This window comes from Podarcis vaucheri (genome assembly GCF_965113315.1).
Source record: "Podarcis vaucheri genome assembly, chromosome: 1".
Classification (NCBI taxonomy): domain Eukaryota; kingdom Metazoa; phylum Chordata; class Lepidosauria; order Squamata; family Lacertidae; genus Podarcis; species Podarcis vaucheri.
The window spans coordinates 88,258,824-88,284,150 of record NC_138759.1 but is presented as its reverse complement, the minus strand read 5'-3'; the positions used below and the strand labels follow the sequence as shown (position 1 = coordinate 88,284,150).

The 25,327-nt window shown below is 46.7% G+C and overlaps 1 protein-coding gene and 1 long non-coding RNA gene across 4 annotated transcripts in view; one reads left to right on the top strand and one right to left on the bottom strand.

Annotated features, from left to right (window-relative positions):
- Positions 1-12,298: 12,298 nt before the first annotated feature.
- Positions 12,299-25,050, top strand: FEV (FEV transcription factor, ETS family member). The gene is made up of 3 exons (XM_082202014.1): positions 12,299-13,474; positions 14,012-14,086; positions 22,395-25,050. The coding sequence occupies exons 1-3, from the start codon at positions 13,426-13,428 to the stop codon at positions 22,895-22,897; spliced, it is 627 nt and encodes a 208-aa protein (XP_082058140.1). The 5' UTR covers positions 12,299-13,425; the 3' UTR covers positions 22,898-25,050.
- Positions 15,537-25,327, bottom strand: part of LOC309520372 — a 30,524-nt gene continuing 20,733 nt past the window's right edge. For 2 of the 3 annotated variants that reach the window (XR_014214239.1, XR_014214241.1), the window contains exons 2-3: positions 17,428-17,519; positions 15,537-15,742 (exon numbers count right to left, since the gene is read on the bottom strand). This is a non-coding gene — a long non-coding RNA (uncharacterized lncRNA). Of the gene's footprint in view, positions 15,743-17,427; positions 17,520-19,475; positions 19,563-25,327 lie in introns of all 3 variants that reach the window. The other variant, XR_014214240.1, reaches the window with a different exon arrangement.

Sequence of the window (25,327 nt, the reverse complement as noted above, 5' to 3'; positions counted from 1 at the left end):
GCTCTGAAATGGCGTACCTGTAATAACATTTCCAAGCATGACTTGAGCTTCCAGCTGCTCAGAGCATACTGCACCTCTCTGACAACAGCCACATGCATACTACACATTTAAAAGTGCAATACCATCACTTTAAATAGTCATGGCTTCCTCAAATATTTCTAGGAGCTCCTATTGTCCTCACAGAGCTACAGTTCCCAGGGTGGTTCAATAACCAATCCCCTCTTCCCAGGGAGAAGAGGAAATTTGTGGGAACCCATCATGGGCATAGCCAGGATTTTTGTTGGGGGTGGGGGCTGGCAAAGCTGTTGAGCTTTTGAGAAATCAAAGTTGTTGAGCCCATGGAAGTCACCATGCCTGTTTAAAGTGGTACTGTAGCACTTCAAATGTAAGATGTGAATGTGGACAATATTTAGCTTGTCCTCGTGTACCATGCAAACAGGTTTGGAAAAGCTGGACTACTGTGCAGTGCAGAAAAAAAAAACCCCTCAAGAAAGGGTCTTGAAGGAAAGGATGGGGAATTTCCTTCAGCTTGAGGGCTACAGGCTCTCGGGGAACTTTTGAGGGGCTTCATGCCAGTGGTGAGTGCAGGGCAGTTGCAAAAATGGCCAGAGCAACAGATGTGCGTCTTTCCTTTATACAGTAAGCTATACAAGCAGTTTGCACCTGTGAGCACACACTTCTTTTCAGGAAACGAGAGGCATTATCGCAATTCAATGACATATTCTGGCTAAACAAAAGGAGAGGGTGTGGAGCAGGGCCAATGAGTGGCATTACCTGGGAAGCAGTGTGGCCTAGTGAGAGCCCCAAGGGCCACATAGTGATGCCTGGAGGGCCACATTCAGCCCCTGGGCCTGAGGTTCCTTCCTCCAGGCCTATAGTCCTGCAGCTGCCCTATAAATGTGAACTTGGGTCTGTACTCTGTCTCATACTTTGGCTTTGAAGAAATACCCTCCAGCCTCAAGGAGCCTAGGCTCATTCTCCACAGTTAAGAGCTGACCCTCTCCTGGAGTCCCTATATATATGGAGTTACATATTCCTCTTGAGATAGAGGAGCATAGCAAAATTTAGCACTGGAAATTACTTTTATTATTATTTATTAAATTTTGTATATCACCTTCTACCTGCAGATCTCAGGGCAGGTCACAACATTAAATTACAACATAAAAACCACAAAATACATAGTAAAAATAAGAATAACTTAAAACATAACATAAAACAAAAATATCTAATAAATCTAATGAATGCCACACAGTACAGTCCAATGAAGTTTAAGTACTTCAAAGTCCCCTTGGCTAACAAAGAGTTAAGCATGTACTTCATTGAAATGGCCTGCATATTTGTTTGCTTCCCTGCTCCATCATTGTAAATAAATAATTAGAAGGCCTCAATCCATTCATGTTTTGGTTCTTCCGATTTCTGAATTGCAATCACATATTATGGGGTAATCACCTATTTTCTGATAGAACTCCTATGCTGTGAACAACTGCATACAGGCAGAAATTCAGCGGGTTTCTGACACTGTACTGCAATGTCTATTTGTCGTGCAGCTGCTAAAAGTAAAGCAGAGAAGCCTTGCCAAGAAAACAGGTGGCAGCCAGATCCGTTTGCATTACTCAACATGCCCTTTCAATCACAGGGCGCATGTGGGCTGCTCCTTAGCACTTTCCCTCTGCCCTGCCTCCAATAAGGAAGTGCCTGCTGCAGGCCTCTCCCTATGCACAAACATTCCTTCACACACAGAACGTCCCACCCCACCTGAGCTCAGCTGTCCACCCTCCCTCCCTTTTGCAAGCAGGTAGCATACCTGAGGCTTTCCTTGCCAGGGCCACGTCAGCTTCTTCCCTGAGCAGGCCCACAGGTAAGTCGAAACAAAGCTGGGGGAGGATTATGCAGTGGGCATCTGCTCCAGAGCCTCATGCAGGAGTTAGAAGTTTTGTGTTTATGTTTTTTTTTTTAAGGGATGGGAAACTTGAACCTATTCAGGGTCGCTGGGTACAAGATTGCTGTTTTGTGCTGGTGAGAATAGACAGGTCAGCCTATGGCTAGAACCTCATAACTAGGCTGTACTCATCATTGGAGCAGACAGATTTCTTTTCCATATGCAAGTATAAGTGGGGATTTCAATCCATCACAGATTTGTGACTGAGTGCAGAATCAGGGTGGCAGAGATGATGGTTTAAAGGGTGCACACAAAATACACTTGGGTGAGCTTGTACCATTTATAATTTCCTTTCACTACACTTGGACAGTCTAAAAATCACTCTCCTATCTCCCCCTGCCCTGTCCCTGGAACCTGCTCTGTTTATTTGCCTTCCCTGATCCAAAGCCTTTCAGCCTGTCCTCTGTCCAAATTCACAATCCAGTTGAGGTTAGGACTTAACACTGATGACCCAGAAAAACTGTCTGCGGACAAACGTCGGCTCCCTCGGCCAGTAAAGCAAGATGAGCGCCGCAACCCCAGAGTCATTTGCGACTGGATTTAATTGTCAGGGGTCCTTTACCTTTACCTTTTAAGAAGACAGCCAGGCTGGTGCCAGTGTGTTTGGAGGAGTGTGGTTCCAGCTCTTGATCAGCTATGAGATTCACTGTGTTGGGTTTGTCTCTGTATAGCTTACCCTTTGGGGATTTTGGCAAGGATAAAAAAGGGAAATAATATGCCATTTGATCCACCTGCATAGAGGTGATTTGCTTTAAAAATTGAGGTTTCAGAATGCAAGTTTGCCTGGAAGCCACATCATCTGAAGAGAGGGATCCCCTTTTCCTGATCCCAGAAATGTTGGGACTGACCATGGTCATCTATAGTTGAGAGAAATGTACTACTCACATGTTCCCTGCTTATTGTTACTGTACATGTTTCAAGGCTGTTTGTATAGTCTGCAATTTCATGCTTTCATCATGCAGGCACCAATTTCTTTTTATTTCTTTTTCTAGCCCTTAAGGCTACAAATTGTGTGGGAGATACCTGGAAAAATATTAGAAGCCTTGTGGAGCACTGAACAGGATTTGCACTGGTAGAGAGGCTCTCTAACCAGCAGAATATGAATATGCAAATGTGCAAATATATGCAAATTTGATTATTCATGTTGTAGAATTCAGGGTGGGGGTGGCTGGTGAAAAGGTTTAGTTCACCTTAGTATAGATTTGATTTTAGACTGGAGTGGTAGCTCTCCTCCTTCCCCTGTTTCTTACTCAACCTAGGTGCCCAAATGCAAACAGTTAATAGCCCCAAGTTGTGTTTCTCCTTCACACCATTGAACAGGGGTTAGATGCTCTGGAATAGCTGCGCCACAGCAGTGGCAAGTAGATTTCAAGTTTGCAGGATCCACGTTGTTTTTTCCTGGAACCTCAAAGTCCACCAACTGAAGCAAAGTGCAAAAGAATGGCTTAACTGGGGGCTGTGCTGGACATACGCTTGGAATTAAGGGATATGGCACCTCTGAGTGCATGTCTCAGCCCAGGAATGGAGCTCACGGTCCTTTCATTCAACAATCCATTCCTGGTTTCCCACTCACTCCCACCCCACCAACCTTTGTTTCAGCAACCCAGCTTGGTAGAAAGTCATTGCCAGTGCTTTTTTCTCGGGGTGCATAGGGGTACACATACACCTAAACATTTTGTGAATTTTTATACTTTTGTCCATTTGCTGTATTTATTTTTCCTGATTTGAACTATAAAATGGTGGTTTTCTTGAGTCAAAATGAGAGTACCCATAAACATTTTTTTAAGGGGAAAAAAGCACTGGTCATTGCTATAGTTAAACTACTGAGAATCAGAAATTCTTGGTGATCTGTTTCATGCAAACTACCCAGAAAGCTATTGGTAGATCCTAATTTACTTTCTGCCCTCTCTCACTGTGGCAAATGACCCTTCTAGCCCGTTTGACATTTCTCCCCAGAAAAGGGATGGGGAAGTTGTTTCTCTCTACCTGTTGCTAAACTGCAACTCCCATCTTCCCTGATGGGCCAGTGCAGGTTGGAGTCCAGCAATTCCTGGAAGGCCACAAGTTCCCCATTCATGCTCCTGAGCCACCTGTCTCAGAAGTGGATTCAACAGGGTAACGTAGATCCTCCTGATTGGGTAACTGGGGCCTCATAAATAATAATAATAATAATATGGTGCAACACCAGCTCTACAAGCCAGACCATTGTATTCGCCACCATGAAAGGGAGGGAGGCTGTTGTCACTATCTCACATCTCCTTTGCCTCCTCAAATGCTGCTTTGCTTCTTATGTCCCCAGAGACTGTGTGGGAAGCTTTGGGGGATCAAGAACCCAGTTCCACCATCTTTAATCTACACCACATATCCTACCTGCGCTGGGCTTGTTTTCAGTTGCCTGCGGCTGATTAATAGGACTCAGGCAGCTAAAGCAAGTCTGGGGCATGAAAGGAGAGCCCTCCATTTGTGAAAGATCAAACGTAGCAAGCTGGAGAAGATACACTTGAGCCAGAACATGGAGCAGTACATAAAGATGGCACGGCTGTGGAACACGATGGACCAATGGATCACAGGGCAGAGATGGGTGAAACTCCAACTCCCGTCAGCCACACCCAGAAGACCAATTGTCAGGAATGATGGGAGCTGCAGTCCAGCAACATCCGGGGGGGAGAGGTGCATAGGTTCCCCATGTTCGCTCAGGGATGACAGGGTGTGAGTGGCTTGTCTGGCTTCCCAAATAGATGATTTGGAATGACCTGAACAAATGGTTTCTGTATACCTGGGATAGGGAAACATTTTCAGCCCAAGGGCCACATTCTCTTGTGGACAACCTTCCAGGAGAGGATCCACTTAACTTCCCATTCTGAAGCATCCCATCCCAATGTTTAAAAAGGAGTGTTGGGACTGCATGGGGAAGAGGCGAAGTGCCTCTTAACACATAGTAACAGCAATAACAGATGAAATGGAAACCTTGGAATACTACATCATTGGTTATCCAAGGATATTTGAGCCCTGAACCCCAGACATTTCCAAATGAGTATGTTTCCATGAGGGTCCACAAGCAGAAGAGCTTGTCTGCCTGTGGGACATCCTCTGTGCAGGAAACCCAGCCTAATCTTTTTCTACACACAGAGAGAGGTGAATAGAGGACACTTTGCACATGTTCAGAGGCATGCCACCTCCCAGTCCGCTTGCATGTACAAAAAACCATTAACAGAGGGCATTAGCATATGAGATTCCTGAATCTGACAACAGTTTCTTAAAGAGGTTCTGATACTTTATATCAGCAGGCCCCATCTCAATATCTGAAAGGATGTCTCTTGTAAACCACACAGAACCATTAACATAGCTTGCCGTGTCTGTTCCGGGGGCGATCTCTGACGAAAGGTTCCTAGCAAAGGAAGGATGTCCATTATGCCCATATATGGGAAGGGAAAAGGAAATTTTTGACCTTGACGTATTAAAACATTGCAAGGGAGCCTGCAATAACAAATCTCTTGTCTCACCACATAAACAGCACACAGCAGCCTGTTCCCACACAAACTGTTCAGCTAAGCTGCCATGACAAGGTGTCGTTTGAACATCGCATTGTTAGTTTGAACATTTGGTGTTAATTTGCCAAAACCAGCTAATGGGCCTTGGAATTCAAGTGATTAAAGTCCTTCCAGTCCCCCATAACAGCAACTGGCCCAAAGCTACTTAGATCTTCTGTGGCAGCAAGCAATTCTAAGCATGCCTCCAGACTGTTCCTATTTTTCAGGAAGGATTTGAACCCTCTGCCACCCTAGGACAGCAGATCAACTTTATGGAGTTAGGAAAGTGGCTGAAAAATGCACTGAAAAGTGTGGGATGAACAACAGTAAGATGCATGAGCACCCTGCAAGCAAATTGGGATGAATGCCCACTATCATGAAACATATCTATAAATGAATCAAAATGAATGTTCAGTAAAGACTGAACATAGTGTAACCTCCATGAAAACGGTGTAAGCAAATCAGGATGAATGCTCAACAAACAGATTGTGCGGAGGAACCCTAAGCCAATGGCCAACAGTGGTGCTGTGACCCCCTCCATTGCATAGGCTGCATTAAGACACCAGAGAAGACTAGCCATCACTGACCCGTTGTCCATACGCAGGAATGTCATGAGATTACAGATTAGTGGCCCACCAGCACTGATGTTATATTGCACCAAACACCATATTAAATCAAGCATCCATCTTAACTTAGCCTGGGCTATGAGCATGCTAGCAGTTATACAGTTGTTGTCTTGAACCCCTGACCTACCTAGCAGCAAGAGAGTAGTCCCCAGTCCAGTGTCAATCCACATGTCCAAAGTCCAAACCTAAGCAGAGAAGCTGAGATCCATCAACATGAACAGACACAGCCCTAGAACTCTGCTGCCCTTTGTATGCTGATTGTAGCATCTGGGCTTGACGAGGCATGTGACCCTCATCTTTTTCAAACCTACTCCAGCTGAGGAATCACACACCTCCTCCCAGAGCTATCAAGCCCCACCTGACCAGCTAGTGAACTGGGCTGTGGAATCTTGCCTGCCTCAGCCTCCTGCAGCACCCCACTCGCTGCTCTCTATGCCTCAGAGCCCACCAGGTTTGTGGAGCCAGGGGCCCCTCTGACTCTGGTGGTGGGTCCTGCTGCTCTGGATCCTGTGCACTGACCCCTATGCCCTTGTCAACCTCCTTCACCCTGTAAGCACTTCCTACACCAACTTCCCCTTCCCCAGCTTGCCCCAGTGTGTCCCAGTTCATGACAGCTGTCCTTTAAACCTCTAGTTACATTTTGTTGCAGGCTAATGAGAACCTTTGGGTTGGCCTGCAAACTGATTCCTACTTCGGTGAGATTTAACTTGTAGTGATGGAATATGGGGAGGGAGATCCTGTGTGCACAACAACAAGGGCAATTTTCATAGCAAGGGGGCCTGTTGCTATTATTTTTCTGAGATTAAAAGTAAGAACTCGAAAGGGAAAGGGAAAGAAGCAGATAGGCATTGTTCTTTCCAGATCTCTCACCTGCCCACCCCATCTTCTTTCAGCTCTCTGTACAAGAGTGTAGACCACGTGTTGTTTTCCTGCTGCCTTCTGATGCCTTGACAGTGAAATGCATGCATTTCCCCTTATTTAGCCACTAGATGTCTCTGTGCTGTCTGCTTGCCCAGGCAAGGTACAGTATTACAGAACCTGGGGGGAATGACAGGACCTAAGGAGGCAATGCCCAACTTTTGTGCATGTGCATGATGTGATGATTATTGATTCATAAGTATTTTGCCACCGCCCCACCATTAAAGGTAGACCGTGGTTCTGTATTCTAACAGGGGACAGGATAGAGGCTCTTTGGCATTTTGGCAGAGAGCATATCAAACTTGCTAACTTGCCAACTCCAGCCTGCATTCGTCAACCACTCTTCGAACCACATTTCTGTAGAAAAGCCTTCCCAACCTGGTGCCCTCCCAATGCTGGTGGACTACTGCTCTCACCATCCCTGACCATTGGCTGTACTGGCTGGGGCTCCTGGGCCTGGAGTCCAACAGCATCTGGAGGGCAGCAGGTTGGGATAGAGCCTTGACAGCCCCTCTCCAGAAGCCAGTGGCAACTGGTGCTCATTGGTACTTGCGGGGCAGAAGACAGGGAGGAAAACAGTAGGTGGGACCATTTTCTCACTGTCCTTCTTCCTGCCAAGTTCTACAAAGGCAAAACTGAGACTAAAGAGGGAGGAAAAGCTGACAGCCATCACCCCTTTCCCTTGGGCTGGTTGTAAGTAAGAAGGCAGGCAGGTGGAGGCTGGCTGAGGGAAGATGGAAGTTGGTGGGGTGTTGCCCCTTTTGCCCTAGCCTCCACTGCCAAGAGCAACACTGTTTCATCACCATCACCCAAAATCTGCTGTCTTGGAGGCTGTAAGGAGGCTGAAGGGACATTCTTTCACCTCTGGTGGACTTGTCCAAAAATGAAGGCCTTCTGGGAAATGATCTATAATGAGTTAAAAAAGGTATTTAAGTATACCTTTCCCAAGAAACCAGAGGCCTTCCTCTTGGGCATTGTTGGCCAGAAAGTGTTAAAGAAGGATAGAACTTTCTTTATGTATGCAACTACAGCAGCAAGAATACTTATCGCAAAATATTGGAAGACACAAGATTTGCCCACACTGGAAGAGTGGCAGACGCAATTGATGGACTACATGGAACTGGCTGAAATGACTGGCAGAATCCGAGATTTGGGAGAAGAAACAACGGAAGAGGACTGGGAAAAATTTAAGGACTATTTACAAAAACAATATAAGTTGTATGAATGTTAAAAATTTACACGATTCGGAAACTATAGCTTCAGCAATTAGATTTGGGAAACAGGAAATTATATTTTAAGTAAGAAAAGGTCAAAATCTAAGGTAATACTATGTTTAATTTAAGATATAAGTAACTGATGAAAAGTATGTTAAATTTAGAGGTATAGTATTTGAAAAGTACAAAATAAGGTACGAAACAAGGTAATAATTTGCTGATATCTTTATTATAAAGAATGCAGGGTAAGGGAGATGCGAGGAAGTCCAGTTAGTTATATAAAAAATGTGTTGAATGGTTGGTTTTCTTTTCTTCTTTTTCTTTTTTTCTTTTTCTTGTTCTTTTACTTTTTTCTTCAGTGTATGTTTCTAACTTTGTATTTGAAAACTTAATAAAATATTTATAAAAAAAGAAGAAGAGAAAATCCTTTCGCTTTTCTGGGGCGCAGGGAAGTCTCAGAGCCGGAGGTTGGGGAAGGGACCCCCTTTGCTCTGCCCTCTTCTCCCGTCTTAGATTCGCATGGGGGTCCCCGCCCGAGCTTGCCTGGCCACCGGGCCACACAAGAGCCGTGCTCTACGCGGCGCACCTTGCTAGCCGTGCAGCTGTCCTCCGTGGCTGTGGAGCGGCCCTGCGCCGGTGCCCAGCCCCTCTGGGCGCCCGCTGCGCTGCCAATGACAAGCGGGCGACGTCGCGGGCGGGGAAGGCGTCGCTTTCTTTCCCGATCCTTCATCCTCCCAGTCTTCCAGCCCTTTTTTGGGTTGGAAGCTCGTCTCGTTCGCCCTTCTCCTTTCTTCACCCTACGTGCAATTTTCCTCCCTCGTCTCCCTCTTCCTTCCTTCCTTCCTTCCTTCCTTCCTTGGGCTTCGGCTCGGGCTCGGGCTTTGGCTCGGGCTTTGGCTCGGGCTCGGGCAGCCACAGCATCGGCGGTGTTGGCGATCGGCGGTGCGGGGGGATGGCCCTCCCGGGGGAGCCGGCGCTGCTCAATGGGGTTGCCAAGGAGACAGGCCGGCCGCCCCCCTCCCCCGGCCCGGCGCCCCCCACTGCGCCGGTGCCCGTTATCGAGCTGGTGCGCGCCGGGCGCCCTATAAAAGCCGCGGACGCGCCCACCGCCGCCCGAGATTATTGGGGGGGCTGAGCCCCCCCAAACGAATTTTTGAGGGGGCTCGGGCCCCCTCAGGCCCGATGGAGTCGGCGCCTATGGGCAAACATGATGGTGGTGTCAGTTACTGCCACAGCTATGGAGCCAAGTGAGAAGTCTATCCAAGACAGCAGATTTTGTTTTTTTTTATAATAATTTTTATTGCATTTTTTCCAAATTACAGAAAGAACAAAAGGAAAAGCAGAATAGAAGAAAAAAAAAGAATAAAGAACAGAAAATCACCACCATTTCAACAACTTATTTCAAATTTCCATTGGACTTCCCCACATCTCCCACATAATGCATTCTTGATAATAAAGTTATCAGCAAATTATACCCTTATTTCGTATGTTTCTTTATATTTTCAGTTGCAATTTAAGTTTAAATCTCTTATTCTCCATTTACTCTAAAGATATAACATAATGTCATTTTTACCCATTTAAACTTTGATTCTTTCATGAATGTTATCAATTTCATAGATAATTAAATTTCATTACTGGGGCTAACGTTCCAAATCATACGGCATCTTATGTTTCATACAACTTATAATACTTTTGCAAATAGTCTTTAAATTTTTTCCAGTCCTCCTCCATTGCCTCTTCTCCCAAGTCTCGGATCCTTGCAGTCATCTCGGCCAGTTCCATGTAGTTCATCAATTGCGTCTGCCAATCCTCCAGTGTGGGCAAATCTTGTGTCTTCCAATATTTTGCGATAAGTATTCTTGCTGCTGTAGTTGCATACATAAAGAAAGTTCTATCCTTCTTTAACACTTTCTGGCCAACAATGCCCAAGAGGAAGGCCTCTGGTTTCTTGGGAAAGGTATACTTAAATACCTTTTTTAACTCATTATAGATCATTTCCCAGAAGGCCTTCATTTTTGGACAAGTCCACCAGAGGTGAAAGAATGTCCCTTCAGCCTCCTTACATTTCCAACATTTATTATCAGACAGGTGATATATCTTTGCAAGCTTGACTGGGGTCATGTACCACCTATAAATCATTTTCATAATATTTTCCTTCAAGGCATTACATGCCGTGAATTTCATTCCGGTGGTCCATAACGTTTCCCAGTCCTCAAACATGATGTTATACCCAATATCCTGAGCCCATTTTATCATGGCTGATTTGACTGTCTCATCCTGAGTGATTTTCTCTTCAACCTGCCCTCCATCCTCTTGCGGAAAACTCTTTGCCTGCCCTGCCCGTATCTCGTTTTTGCTTTTTAATTCCACACACGCACCCTTCGGACTTCGTGGCAATCGGGCGTGCGGGTGCGTTTCCTAAGAGAGTGAGGACCCCCGCCTCCTCCCCACCTGCTCCCTCGCCAGCCAGTCAGCCAGCCAGCCGCGCGCCCTAGCCGGAGAGCCCCGGCCGTCCCCGTCGTGCAATCGGCTGGATCTCCCTTCAGCAGGCCGTGCTCACAACTTGGCCCAGGAACCCCCCAGCAGCGGATCTCCGGCCCAGCTGAAGAATCCGGCAACAAGCCCTCTCCTCCCCAATCGCTCCGCCGAAATATGCTCCAAAACCCCCCAGATAGGCCTTTGGCCGCCAAGTCTCGTGGCGCCCTGAGCGAGGGTCTCTCCCCAACACCGCCACCTTGAACTGCGTTCTCCCGGCTACCCGAGCGAACCAGCGGCAGGACCCCGGTATGGGCCCCCCCAATATTTTTTATAAGTCGGCGCCCCTGTGTTTGCCTAGGAGGGCCCTATTTCCAAAGAGCTCCTTCCATTATCATCATCAATTTTTTATGCCACCCATCTGACTGGGTTGCCCCAGCAACTCTGGGTGGCTCCCTACAAAAATAAATAAATAATAAGAATAAAAACACAGTACAACATCACACACACAAAACTTCAGACATCTTTTAAAAATCACATCTCCTGGGTGGATGCTCCACATGGCAGGCGTAACTACTGAGAAGCCCCCTTGCCTGGTTCCCTGTAACCTCTTCTCTCTCAATGAGAGAACTGCCAGAAGGCCCTCCGTGCTGTACCTCAGTGTCTGGACTGAACAATGGGGGTGGAGACACTCCTTCAGGTATACAGGGCCAGGGCTGTTTCGGGCTTTAAAGTTCAGCACCAACACTCTGAATTGTACTCAGAACGAAGAAGCCCCCAGAAAGGAAAAGAGAGCCCTGCCCTAACCTGGCTCACATAATCCCACCCCACCGTTTTCCTGCTAAACCTCCTTCAAGTAGGCTGACATGTGGAACTCATTGTGACTGAGTGATGCGAGAGGTGGGGAAGGAAATACTACTATAATGCACTGTTATGAGAGGTTTATACAGTAATACTGTTTTAATTTACTGAGATTAAGAAACCCACCATATAATTAATATTACTGAAACATCCAAGAGTGCCCCCTTGAAAGCTATCATGTGTTGGTCTTCAAGATGCAACTATCCAACATGGCTACCCCTTTGGAAATACATCTACCTACTACTAGTGTTGTTTTAAGTTGCCAACATATATACAATTTTGATTCACTACTGTATAGATACTGGGACAGGTGGAATCGCTTTCCTCCACCAGAGTTATTGAGAGGGATTGGACTATACATGCAAATAAAAGGTAAGGTAAAGGTACCCCTGCCAGAACGGGCCAGTCTTGACAGACTCTGGGGTTTGTGCGCCCATCTCACATCTATTGGCCGGGGGCCAGCGCTGTCCGGAGACACTTCCGGGTCACGTGGCCAGCGTGACAACGCTGCTCTGGCGAGCCAGAGCCGCACACGGAACGCCGTTTACCTTCCCGCTGGTAAGCGGTCCCTATTTATCTACTTGCACCCGGGGGTGCTTTCGAACTGCTAGGTGGGCAGGCGCTGGGACCGAGCAGCGGGAGCGCACCCCGCCGCGGGGATTCGAACCGCCGACCTTTCGATCGGCAAGCCCTAGGCGCTGAGGCTTTAGCCCACAGCGCCACATGCAAATACAATTAGTTTATTTCAGGGGGGGGGGTTAACAGTGGCAAGTAGTGAATGTACCATCTAAATCTTAGATGAGGTATGTTGTCAGGCCACAACTCCCATGAGCCCCAATCAACACTGCAGGCAGCCCAAGACCTTTGGTGGCAGGGGTGGCAGCCAATCTGAATAAAATATTGGGGGGGGGGGTTGCAGGTAAACCTCACCCCACATAGCTGATCACATGATGCAGTGCATGCACACCATTTGAACGGCAATGCTCACGAACCTTCGGAAGGCCTGACCCCCTCAAATATTTTATTGGGGCCGAAGGGACTTTGGCCCCTAAGAGTTGGCTCCTATGTCTGGCGGGCACCAGATTGCAGAAGAGTGGGCGAGTCGATTAACAGATTATCCGATGCTAGCGAAATGGAACCTCTTCATTCAGAGATGCTCGACCTCTGAGCATCTGGTACTGAGGACAAATATCAGGGAAGATCGTTGCCTTGCTGTGCTCCCTCTCAGCTTCTGGAACGCATCTTGCGAGCCGCGGTGGGAAACGACAGAAGCCTTTTGGCCGATTCTGCGAGGCTCCGTGGCGAGGAGCGGATGGTGGAAGGAATCCGGTCCCTCCGGTCTCTTCGCCCCCCAAAGGAGGATGCGGCACCTTCGCCACGGCTCCGCTTGTGGGTGGGGGGCGGGGGGGGCACAGAATCACTTTCAGGTTAAAGGCCCATTAAGGCCTCCGTCGGGGCTCGTTTCCTTGTTGGCTCAGAGGCACTGGAGCAGAAGCGCCGCCGAGCTAGGGCCAGGCCAGGCGCTGTGTGTTTGCAAAGAGTTAAGGAGGCGGAAAATGCGAGGGCCGCGGCTGCCTCTCTCCATAGAAACGGCGATCTTTAACGGGGGGAACTTTATTAAAGTCCGATGGGGCGATAAGCGCCCGCGCCGCGCCTTTAATTAAAGCGCAGAGGAAATTGCAGGCGCCCAGGCCCTGCGCCCCTCGCAGGTTGCTTGGAGACTGCCCCCACCCTCGCCGCCGCTCTCCCCATCCGCGCCCTGCCTCGACGGGTGGGGACCGTAATACATAATAACAACCATCATCTTCCCCAGGCGAAGGCAATAATACCCCCCGCGGGCGCGGGGTGGGCGCAGAGCTGCCATGAGACGCGGCGCGGCCCGGACCCTGCTGCTCAACATGTACCTGCCAGGTAGGGCAGGGACCAAAGGCGAGGGCTGCCTGGCGCCGCCGCCGCAGCTTTCCACGTGGTGGATCGGTCCCTTTCCTCCCAGCCCAGACCCGAGGCTCCCACCTCTGCCTCCCGTTTCTTCTCCTGCTCCTTTCCCCTAACTGCCATTTCTCCCCCTCCATGAAGATCGCTCCTTGGCGCTCTTCAGCAGGCGCGCAGAGCCGTCTCTCTCGCCGTCCCTCTTTAAAGCTGTCCCGACGGCTCCCATCGGAAGTCGGATTTCCTTTTTCCTGGACGCGTTTCCTGGCTTCATAGCGGCTTGGCATGGGTGGGGGGGCGAGGCAGAGTGGCAGAGGCGGGCGGCAGGGGGACTTTGAAATACAACCAGGCTCGCTCTGGAGAGAGAGAGGGAGCTTGTCCAACGCGCCCGCCCCCTCCATCAAGTCCCAATTACGGGGAGATTCTTGGGTGGGGACCGGGATCGGTTGGGGTTCGCGCTCATTTTCCCCACCTCTCTTTCTTTCTCTCTGTCTCTCTTCTGGCTGATCTTATTTGCAGACCCAGTTGGGGAAACTTTGTTCAAAGAAGGCAAAAGCCAGGCGTGGGGATCACTGGGGCCGGGAGTCCAAAAAGGTAAGACCCTCGCTTCCCCGCCTTCCCGGAAAGTACCGAAAAAGGGGTGTGTGGGGCTACTGGGGCGCCTTTCAAGGCAGTCTGTTGCCAAAGGGCGATCAATTTGTAGGTTATTTTCGAAGGGCAAATTTGCTAAATGTCCAATGTGGGGTTCGTCTGGCATCATCTTCTTCTGCACCTGAGGCTAAGCAGAGAATGCGCATCATCCAATGCAACGAAGTCTCCCCTTCAGGGGTTCGAAATCTCTAGCAAACCTTAAAGTTGGGTGGGCCCCCAAAACCTTAGAAATAAACGATGGTGTATATGTGTGGTCATTGCAAAACCACTTCAAAAGCAACGCGGTACCCGAATCAGCTGCGGGTGCAAAACAAGAAGCACGCCCGGGGCAGGATTTGATCCTTCCTGATATATTTATCCTTTCAGTAATAATGCAGTTAGTAGGGTTAGGGTGTGCGCTGGTTTTGTACCTCTAAAGCACTTGGAGGCGCAAAGCCCCAAATAATGGAGGAAGTGTGGGAATCATATGAGTTCTGTGGCTTTTTTTAATAAAAAGAGAGAGAAAGGAGGAATTAATATCGACTTCCTTCTGTGAAATCCGATCCTTGGTCTGTCTGGCTCAGTATCGCCTGCCGTGGGTGGCAGCGGCTCTCCGGGGTTTTAGCCAGAGGGTCTTCCTCAGACCTACGTGGAGATGTCAGGAATTGAACTCAGCACCTTCTGTCAAGCGGGAGCAGCTACAGCCGCTCCAAAACCTCTGCTTTAGTTTTCCATCGCTGTCAAGGGAACCTGCTCCTCAAATGCTTAAGGCGGCGGAGACGTCCTTCAACACCCTGCGCCTCCCGAAATCGGGGTTAGCTGGGATCAAACTGCGCGGAGAGCTGGACCCTGCCTTGGACTTCAGGGGATCTTGACCAGCAGGTTGCCACGGAAAGGAAAAATGACACCCTTCCTTAAGGCTGCTGGCAGAGTAGTAAGCTTTGGTATTGCACCGGGCTCTGCTTCAGGCAAGATTGACTACTGCGTTGTTCAAATTCACGGGTTTCAGTGATTTTTTTTAAAGAGAAAACACTTTCAAGCTTTAGGAGCGTGGAGCGAGGCAAGCCCCCCCCCCCCAAACTCTGTGTAGCTTGAAAACTACTTCTTTTCATACACAGTACTGCAATTTTAGTGGCAATCCCATCTGGGCAAAGAGGGGTCCTATTAAATCTCCTTTCTGCCCTCCAAGAACCGGCACCAAACATCCCCAACCCTGCCGCCACCAAGCGCCCTTTCCCTTCTTTCGGAGGCTTCCCCAGAAACCAGGCTCTGATCGGCCGGGCAACCTGGGTCCCTGCCCAAAGTCGTAGGGAGGGAAAGAATCGAGGGCATTTTCGGCGAGGAGCTGCGGGAGACGTCTTGAAATAAGGTGAGGCTGTTTTCTGGAGCAGAGAACTTAGCCGAAAAGCAGCTCTGAGTTCTGCAATATCATGGCTGGCTGCCGATTCATTTTTATTCTTATAAGAAGGTGAAAACAAAGTCACAGCCGCACTCCTAAGACTTCTCCCCGAGGAAGCGTTCTGTCCAAATGGCGCTGCAGAGAACTATTTGCATTCCCAACGCCCGTCTCTTGCACCACCTCGAAAATTCTCAGTCCCTCCGTTGGACACTTTCTCTCACCTTGGAGATAAGGAAACAAGCAGCCCAGTTAAGCCCCAGAACTTGGATCCCGTTCTTTCTGAAAGTATTAAATACGCTGAAATACCGCTGACTCAAAACACACGTACAGTAACTGTTTAACTGCGTTTCGGGGTTTGGGCCACTTAATTACAAAACAAACAAACGCGGGGAGACTCTCTAGCACCCCAGTCTAACATCAGCCCCGATTCAGCTGCCACTAACCCACGTCCCTCTTGGCTCAACCGGTTCCCACTGATGTGCGCCTCTGGCGCAGTTGGGGATCAGCCTTTGGCATTCGTTTCAGCGGGATCTCTCAGGCAGGTTTTCTAGGAAGTAGTAAATCCCCTGAGTTTAACGAGATGTCACTCTCAATCTGGACTACTGTCGAGGAAACCAACTTCTTTCTTAACCTGTTAATGCCAATAGCTGCTACACAAATACGGGCTTAGAGGAGCGGGGGTGTCGCGTTCATAATTCCCAGGTGGGAGCGCCGATGGTCCCTGGATGGCGCGGACTGACTGCTTAGAGCAATTTAGGCGCAGTTGGTTAGAGCATTTTTCACACCCCATTTCCTACGGAATTGTTTCGCAACAGTAGCAGAAATAATCTATAGCTTCTCAAAATCGCAGGTTTGAGGGAAAAGAGGCGCAGAAGTACCAACTTACTTACCTATCTATCTATCTATCTATCATCACCATCACAATTATTCTACCCCAGTTTTCTTCCATGGAGCTTAAAGTGTCCTACATAGCTCTCCCCTTGTCTCATCTTATTCTTACAACAACCCTGAGAGGTAAGCGAGGCTGAGCGAGGAAGCGACTGGCCCAAGGAGAACCGCTGGCGGAGTAGGGACTTGAATCCTGGCCTCACAGGTCCCAGCGCTCTAACTACGATGCCACACGGGCTAGCGGGTTTGGCAAAAGGGCGAAATGATGAACGAACGCCATAAAGCCAAGATTATTATTATTATTTAAAAGAAATCTGATTTTATTTTACTTAGACGAAGTAACTCGTCGGTGTGCATTCACCAATTTTTATGTACACCTCCTATCCCAAATACAACTCTGAAGGGGGAGAGGAGAGGAATTCAGTTTCGGGGGCTGGGGGATTCAACAAATGTCAAAATCCACAACACGCCTGTCTCGTGTTGCGGTGCATCGCTGGACAGATCTCAATACATCGAGAATGCAAAATAAATAGTTCCTCTTGAACCGGCCAAGAACCGACTCCGGTAAGAGAGAGTAAATAAATATTTCTAAATTCGGCCAATGGTGCCTAATATATGAATAACCTTAGCGGAACCAATAATTCGTATGCATACAGCACTGTAGAGCTTACAAAATACTTCAGGCGCCTTATCTTGTGTTGGTGCAATCCATAAAACTGCCTTGCAAGGTAGATCAATATTATTATCCCAGTACAGTATCTGGATTTTTTTCCTCACCAGGGCAGTGTATGTATATTGGATAAAATATACTGTATTAAATAACATTACGATATCACTTAAACTTAAAAGCACCAATAAAACACAAAAAATGCTATAATGCAGAAGGGCGGGGGCAAAACCCGATGTAAACAGATTCATCTGCTGACAAATGTGGAGTGAGGCTTCCTTTAGAGCCGACTCCACCTGCAATTTATGCATCCTTACCCAAAAGTAAGGCTGCATTCCTATATTAACTCACCTTGGAGTAAATCCCACGGAACTCAGTGGCTTTCTTCCACGTCAGTGGGTAGAGGACTGAAGCCTACAAAATCGGTTACCGCAGAGGGGAGCCTGAAAAAAAACTCCAAAAACAAAGCGTGATACTGTACATCAACATCATTATCAACATCAAACGTACATCAACATCAAACGTATGTATGAATCGCCTTTCTGCCGCCAAGACAGTAATTACAAGCACTGCAAGATTTAAAACCCACCAGTTTAAAGCAGAAGAAAACCAGAAAGAAGAATTAAAAACCTAGGCGAAAGATGTAGGCCACCAGTTTGACCTCCCCAAGGGCGTTTAAGGCAATCTCTTAGATAAACAGTGTTATTTTCGCCGCTGAAAATAAATGCTGCCCATTTATTGAATCTCGAGGTTGCAGATCAACGAAGCACAGCGGATAGGGTTTCTCCTTTCTAAGAGAGAGCGAGAGAGAGCGCTTTTTCGAGAAATAAGATGGGAATAAAGTTTTGGGGTCTTGGGGACATATTTTCCCTCCACAAGGTAGTTTCGTTTGCTATTGCCTGATCAATGGATTCCGCCCTTCGGTCTATTTGCAAAGTCAGTCTGCCACCAGTTGACAGCGTGCGTAATTTCTAAATAGCTTTGGGCACAATCACGATTTGAGGAGTTGATATCTGAAGTCCGGTTGATCTCAACAGCGGTGGGGGCGGGGAGCAGGCGAGGTTTTAGGGGGAATCCTACGCACATTTACCCGAACGTAAACTTCATTGACCAGTCAACGACGCTTATTTCTGAGGAGCAGAAATTCGAGCAGGCGTGTGGTAGACGATTGCAGTGTTAAGGTGAGGCAGTAGTCCCACAGCGATGGGTACGAAGTACTCTGCCTTAGAAGTGCTAAACAACCATGCTCCTTGGGTTTATATCTAGGGCGCACGGGGTTATACACAAGCACTTGCGTATATGTAACAGTGTGTATTAGCAAGCATACCCACTTTAAGTTAAGAGAGCACATTAGAAAACGGACACGTGTTGGAAATCAACTGCGATTGTCTTGGTTTTTAAACGCTCGATTCCCTTTATAAGCGCGTGCACCCTTACAACATTATAGAGGCTGGTACGTGGTCGCCCTCTCCTAAAAGCCCAAAATGAATGGATCACACTTTTCCGCACCTGGAACTCAGAATTGTGAAGAGGAGGGTTAGCGCTTGGACCAAAGCTCTTTCCTCTTCCGGGTTTCATTTCTCTGACTTCAAATGTGCTATAGCCTTCCAGATTTTGCATGGACTACACTTCTCCTTTTCTCTGACCATTGGCCTTGCTGGCTGGGGCTGATGGAATGCAACAGCATCTGGAGGACCGGTTCCCTATCCCCTCTGATTCAGCTGTGCCCCCCCCCCCCGCCAAATATTTGTTGCTTAAGTTATATTTTATATTGGGCGACTGGCTTCCCCAGCAGCAAGTACGAAATACTTGATCAGGTTAAAACTGTCAGCACTTTTCCTCGTGGCACCTTAAAGATTAGCAGGTTTTATTATGCCATATATTTTCTTGGGCTAAAATCCACTCAGCATCTGATGAAGTGGGCTGTAGTCAATGAATGCTTGTGCTTGCGTTAGGGTGATAGCCAGCCTTAGTGATACTCCAGCAGCCACAATGAAATCAGTGAACTCCAGTCACCCCTTGATCTCACTTAGTCTGCTCTGAGTATCACTAACCTTGAATATCACACTTAGTCTTCCAGAGGCTATAAGACCCTTTGTCGATTTTACTGCCACATATTAACAGGGTTACCCCTCTGGAAATGTTTCATCTTTTATCTGTAGCCTGGCCTACACATGCAGCAGAATAAAGTTTTTGTGGGTAGATGAGGAAAGTCACTTTTTAAAACATTCCCCTAAGGAAAAAAAAGCTCTTTGAAAGTAGAAAGCTAGCAGCTCAGGGAGAAAGGTTTTAGCCCAGCCACCTCTCTGCTGTTCTAGTTTTCTACTTGCAAAAGAGTGGTGGGTTTCTTGGGGGCGGGGGTTTACACAGGGAAAGATTAAGAAATGTGATTTCCCTACCTGGCATCTGAAATGTGTACCATCTATTCTACCATCACCCAGTCTACCACCTCATTCTGTTGCAAGTGTAGAGGAGGCCTCTCTACACTACAATAAAAAAGGAAAGTTAATTTCCAATGATTAGGATCATAAGTTATTTCAGAACCATTTGTTCAGGACAGCAACATCAATAGAGGACATGCATGTGTGAAACTGCTAGTACTGGTCAAATGCTGAACAGTATTTTATGTCACTTTATAATAGCACTCAAACCAGTCACTTGTCAATGTTTATGCTGACACATATGGCTGTGTGAATCAGCTCTTCTTGTCTTGGAAGAAGTAAAGTTAAAAATTATATCATTAGTAGTGTGAGATTCCATAATTGTACACATACAGAAGGTTGGTTCAGATATTTTATTTATTTAATTAGTTATATGAAATATGTTGTGTTCACTATGAATATTGTAATGTAACCTGTCTGACTATCTAGAAACACAGAGAGCACTGGTTTTGTTTTTCATTTTCTGACCTCCATTCCTTCAAATTAGTTCAGACAAAGCAACTTCTCAGGTTTACCTGTAGTAAATAAATGCATCAGTTGTATATTTTTTATACAATTTTTGCTTAAAAAACAAAGCAAAAATATTTAGCAGGAAGCAACACAATAGGTGTGCCAAGCTGTGTAAACCATAATACTCTATAGCGCTTTGTTTGTATCTACGGTAATTGGTCACAACAGTCAAATGAGTGTAAGGCTGTGATCTTCACTGCAAACTTACTTGGGGTATTAAATTCTAGGGTGCTTCTGGATAGGGGCTTAATATTGCAAACAGCTCATTCAGATACGGTAAATGGGGGGGGAGGTGGGCTTTTTTAAATATCAGATTTTCCAATCCAGATTAAATAGGAGGAAATACGAACTGGTGTTTTTATGCCAATGATGTCATGCGGATGCTGTGAAAACCTGCACACATAGAGGTAATGATTCTGCAACATACACCCACCTAAAAGCACTGCATCTCATATAGAATGGATTCACTTCCTAGTAAAGGTATATAGAGAAGAAAAAGAATATGGATACATTATTTTTTTTAATGAGGAAGGTTTTGGAGTGACTGGGAAAATGCAAAGGATTTAGCTCTGAAGAGTTCAAAGCAGTCAACAGTGTGAACTATTTGGCTTTCTTAACAGACACAGAGGAATAAGAGTATTATTATATCTTTGAGGGTGGGACAGTGGTTATGAGAAAGGGATTAAAATATTGTTGTGAGTTGGGGGGTTAGGTTATATGATGCCTAAGTCCCTTCGAATTCCTGGATCCAGCAAGGGTTAAAATCTAATAGAGGATTCTATTGCTGAATTACCAGTAGCCAGGCAAGGGCCGTAGTTATCACCTAAGTATGGTCCTTAGTCTGACAAAGAAAGCTGTTCTGTGCCAGAGGGTAAATGGGTGAGCCTTCTCTTTCACCTGGCTGCTGGGGAGGACAATATCCATAGCTGTGTGAGAGAGCTGGGCTAGAAGCAGGCTGCAGGCAGAAGCCAGGGAGTGAGAGGCATGATTGATTCCAAGACTGTGTCTGTGAAAGAAGCAAGACCACTTGGAGTGTTAATGCTGTACGTCTCTTTATCTTGAGCTCTGGTTCTATATACAGTATGTGTAAATAAGGACACCACAGGCTCCACTGTCCCCCATTCCAATGAAATGGGACCCTGGGTAAGTTCCTGGAACCCCTGAAATCTTGCACCTCTTTGAGATTGGGGTGGCATGCAACATTATATTTTGAGCTCTTCTAGTGGGAGCCTTACGTCATAGAAACTTATTGGTTAGTAATTATGGGTAGGGGGGAAATAGGAAAAGAGTTGACACTTCATATTTTGGCTCAGCCAGGAGTCTGATGTACCTTTTGTTTACCTTTAAATGTCCAAATGATAAGGAAGGATGGCAAGGATTTACAGCAAAAGGAACACAGCAGTCAGTGGGTGGACCCAACATAGCATTAAGTTGGGTGTGCAGGAGCAGAACGAGGTTTGCCCTCCCTTCCCCTATTCTCTCCCCCCTCCCTTCATGCCTCCCCCTAACCCTGTTCTGAAGGTTCCCCAACCCTTTTGTTGCTTGTATTTCCTTTTGTTGTTGCCTTTACTTGTGTTTTAATCTGGAAGTTGCTTTCCAGGCCATTGGGGATAGAAATCTTTTGGGAAAGTGTTATGTTAGACTTGGGCCCCAAATATCTGAAACAACACCTTCCCTGTACAGCAACCCTGGAATTAAGATAAAAGAAGGAGGGCCTTCTGGTGGTTTTGTTGCTCTCAGTAGTTGTGAGTGGGCTGAGCTCATGACAGAGCCTTTTTGGTGATGGCCCCAAGAAATGCATCTGACACCACTTCTCTACAGCTTCCATTGACCACTGAAGACACATCTCTTTACCGTGGCCTTTGAAATTGGAAGTTTTGATGTTGGTGTCTTTTAACTGGAAGGATTATTGATGTTGAGCTTTATTGGGGGTGTTGTTTAGTTTTGACTGTTTTAATATGCTGTAATCTGCCCTGATCGTTCTAGTGTAGGGCAGCTAAGAAAGAACATTATCACTGTTTACTTATTTAGACTGTCCAGGTAGAGATGGATCTAGTGGCTAGTTGGTGTCTTCAGCATTTGTGTTTAGCATAACATTTAGTCTGGCCCTCAGAATTGGCCTGGGCAAGCCAAACATAATGCCCTCCTGATGCGGCTGGACTCCAGTTCCTGTCAGCCCCAGTCCACCTGCCCATGGCCAAGAGTCAAAGATCATGGAAGCTTTATTCTAACAACTCCTGTAGCAGCAATCCTGGGCTACAAGAATGTGTGGGTCAGCATAAAGGCAGCTTCCTATGTTCATGTGAGGGTGACTGGTCTGCCCCTTCAAGATGGGCCTTTCTCACTGCCCCTCTTTTGGCTTTTCAGGCAGTGGGCAGATCCAGTTGTGGCAATTTCTGCTGGAGCTGCTTTCTGATCGTGCCAATCTCAACTGCATCGCTTGGGAGGGCACCAATGGAGAGTTCAAACTCCTGGATCCCGACGAGGTGGCCCGGCGCTGGGGGGAGCGCAAGAGCAAGCCCAACATGAACTATGACAAGCTGAGCCGGGCCCTGCGCTACTACTATGACAAGAACATCATGACCAAGGTCCACGGCAAACGCTACGCCTACAAGTTTGACTTCCAGGGCCTGGCCCAAGTCTGCCAGCCAGCAACACCCGACCACACCCTCTACAAATTCCAGGCACCCCTGCCCTTCTCTGGCATTTCCAAACTCAACATCATGGCCTCGGGGGTGACTCCAACCAGCTTCTCCTATTGGCCAGGCTCTACCCCCACTCTGTACCCCAGCCACGGCTTGCAGCCTTCAGCGCCCTTCAGTGCCATGGCAACCTCCCATATCAACAACATGAACAGCCACTACCACTAGGCCTCTCACCACTGCAGGGCAAGGGGAAGGGATGGGGAGAGAAGGGACGGCCCTCAGATTTCATCCTAAGACACTTCCCATTTTGACCAAGGAGGCAACTGTGTGCAGCAGGGAGGGACACTGTATTGAGACGACATCTTAAGATGGGCTGGATCTCAGCAAAGGCATTGGATGATCTAGGGGGCATTTTGTGGGGGGTGAGCTCCCTCCCCATTGAATACAGGGCCCTTCATTTTGTAGAGAACATTTCAGCAATGCCCCCAATTTCTCTCTTTCTTTTTTTCAAACCCCTCTCCCACTATATTGAAATGGCTTCAGAACGCTCTTGTATGTTTTGAAGTCTGGTCATGGACAGGACCAGCAAGGGCTCAGCCTAGCCACACACATACAGTCACACATCCTGAGAGGTTGATGGTGGAGGTGAGATAGACTTTCAGGTCAAAGTTAGGCATCCTTGTGAGGTGGGGAAATGCTCCTCCTCCTTTTAAAATCCTGCTGGACACGAAGTCCACTCCCTTAGCTTCAGTGTCTTCATCTTTCCTGGATTAGATACATGGACAGGAATCTCATCCTATCAGGAATCCTGTACTGAACAGGAATACATTACATAGTTGCCATCAGATTTAGCTGGCTGATGATGCCAACTGAGGGCAATTGAAATGGGTGAATGGACATTTTCACAAGGAGTGCTTAAAGGGGGAGGGATTTCTTTTCTTTTCTTATTCTTTTGCTATTGCCTGAAGTGCTGACAAAACCAAGTTTTGGTTCAGCCCTATTCAAAATGCAGTTCTGCAGATACTTCCTTAACCCACAGGAATTAATATTAAAGCAGGAGGACACAAATATATGAAAAGATGTGGCATGGTGTTCCCCAAGCTCCAAGAATTTAAATGTATCTGCCTGAGCCTGAGGTCTCTGATCTCACAAACTAGTCTAGGCATCAAACACCCCTCTATGAGCCCCAGCCTAATTCTCAGTCCAGCTGGGCTTCCTCTTTGCCCCCAAACCAAATCCTTTAATGCTGAACACACATAAGAGTTGCTGCTTCCATGTAGGCAGCACCAAAATACAAGTGTGGTAAAATTTGTCATTGTATAAAGTTTCATTTTTAAAAAATAGTGAGGCAATATAATGGAAATGAAATATTCAATGAAATCCATTCTTTGCCCACTCTAAGTAACTATCATTATCACCATCATCATTATTAAATGTATTCATATCCCACCTTTCTCCCAAGTTGGGATTCAAGGTGGCTTCCAACATCTAAGAACATCATTATATAATACAAGTAATATAAACTAGTTAAAAACAATACTTAAAACACACTTAGAACCAGCAGTTAAAATAGGGAAGTACCATGTATAACATCAGGATCTGTTGCTTTGAACACACTCTAGAGTTTGGGGGTGGAAGCTGTGGCCAAACACATATTTTTATTTATCACATTTGTATACCACCCTATACCTGCAGATCTCAGAGTGGTATACAAATTTAATAAACAAATTTATCAGTACAGCTGTGTCGTCTCACACAATCTTGCACCCAAACTACCCAAGAGAGACACTAAATGGTTACCATTATCAACAGGGCACACATGAAACTTAAAGAGGTTTGTGCTTTAAAAAGTCAAAGCTACATTGGTCAGAATGTTCATTTGCATTTACAAATGCCTTTCCTCTGTTTTCCACGTGGAAGAGAAATCCACCAGAGGCTCAAATAGTGACATGTGCCTCATGTGTCATTGGCATTTTGACCTCTGAACCCTAAAAGTCATATTGATGACTCCTGTTCAGCATGGAAATGCACTTCAAATGGCATACAGAGATTCTTTTATTACAATAAGTTATATACCATTTAATTGCATAATTTCTAAGCAGTGTACAAGAGGGATATAACGGACACCAGAAAACCTGCTGGAAAAACTGAGATGGTAGCTAAAGTCAAGAAAATAGCAATTGTCCTGGAAAACAGACTGCTTCTGCCCCTTCCTTTGCTTTCATGATTTCATCCCCTTTTGTCCCATTCTCAGGTTGATGGACATCATTTCAGGTTTCTGTATTTGTGTGTGTGACAATGTTCAAAGACCTACTCTTAAATATATTCATGGTAAAATGCAAAAAGAGGGGGAAAAGGAAAAGTGTACTTTAATAGCACTTGTTCTGGTTCCTTTCTGGGGGTTCTTGATTTTAAAAAATGAGAAGAAGACACAAGACAATTCCACCGAAAATGAAGCACAGGGGCAGAAAAGAACGCATAGTGCCCTGCACAAGAGGCAACTTGATGGGATCTTGTTCCAACCGCAAGGCTTTGCCTATATAAGGTAGGGGAAATGTAAACCCTCTTTGAAAATCCCAGGAGAAATGCACAATAGAAATGCAACCTATTTCATTCATCCAGGGGGAGCTATGTACACCCAGAAGCCTAGAGCAG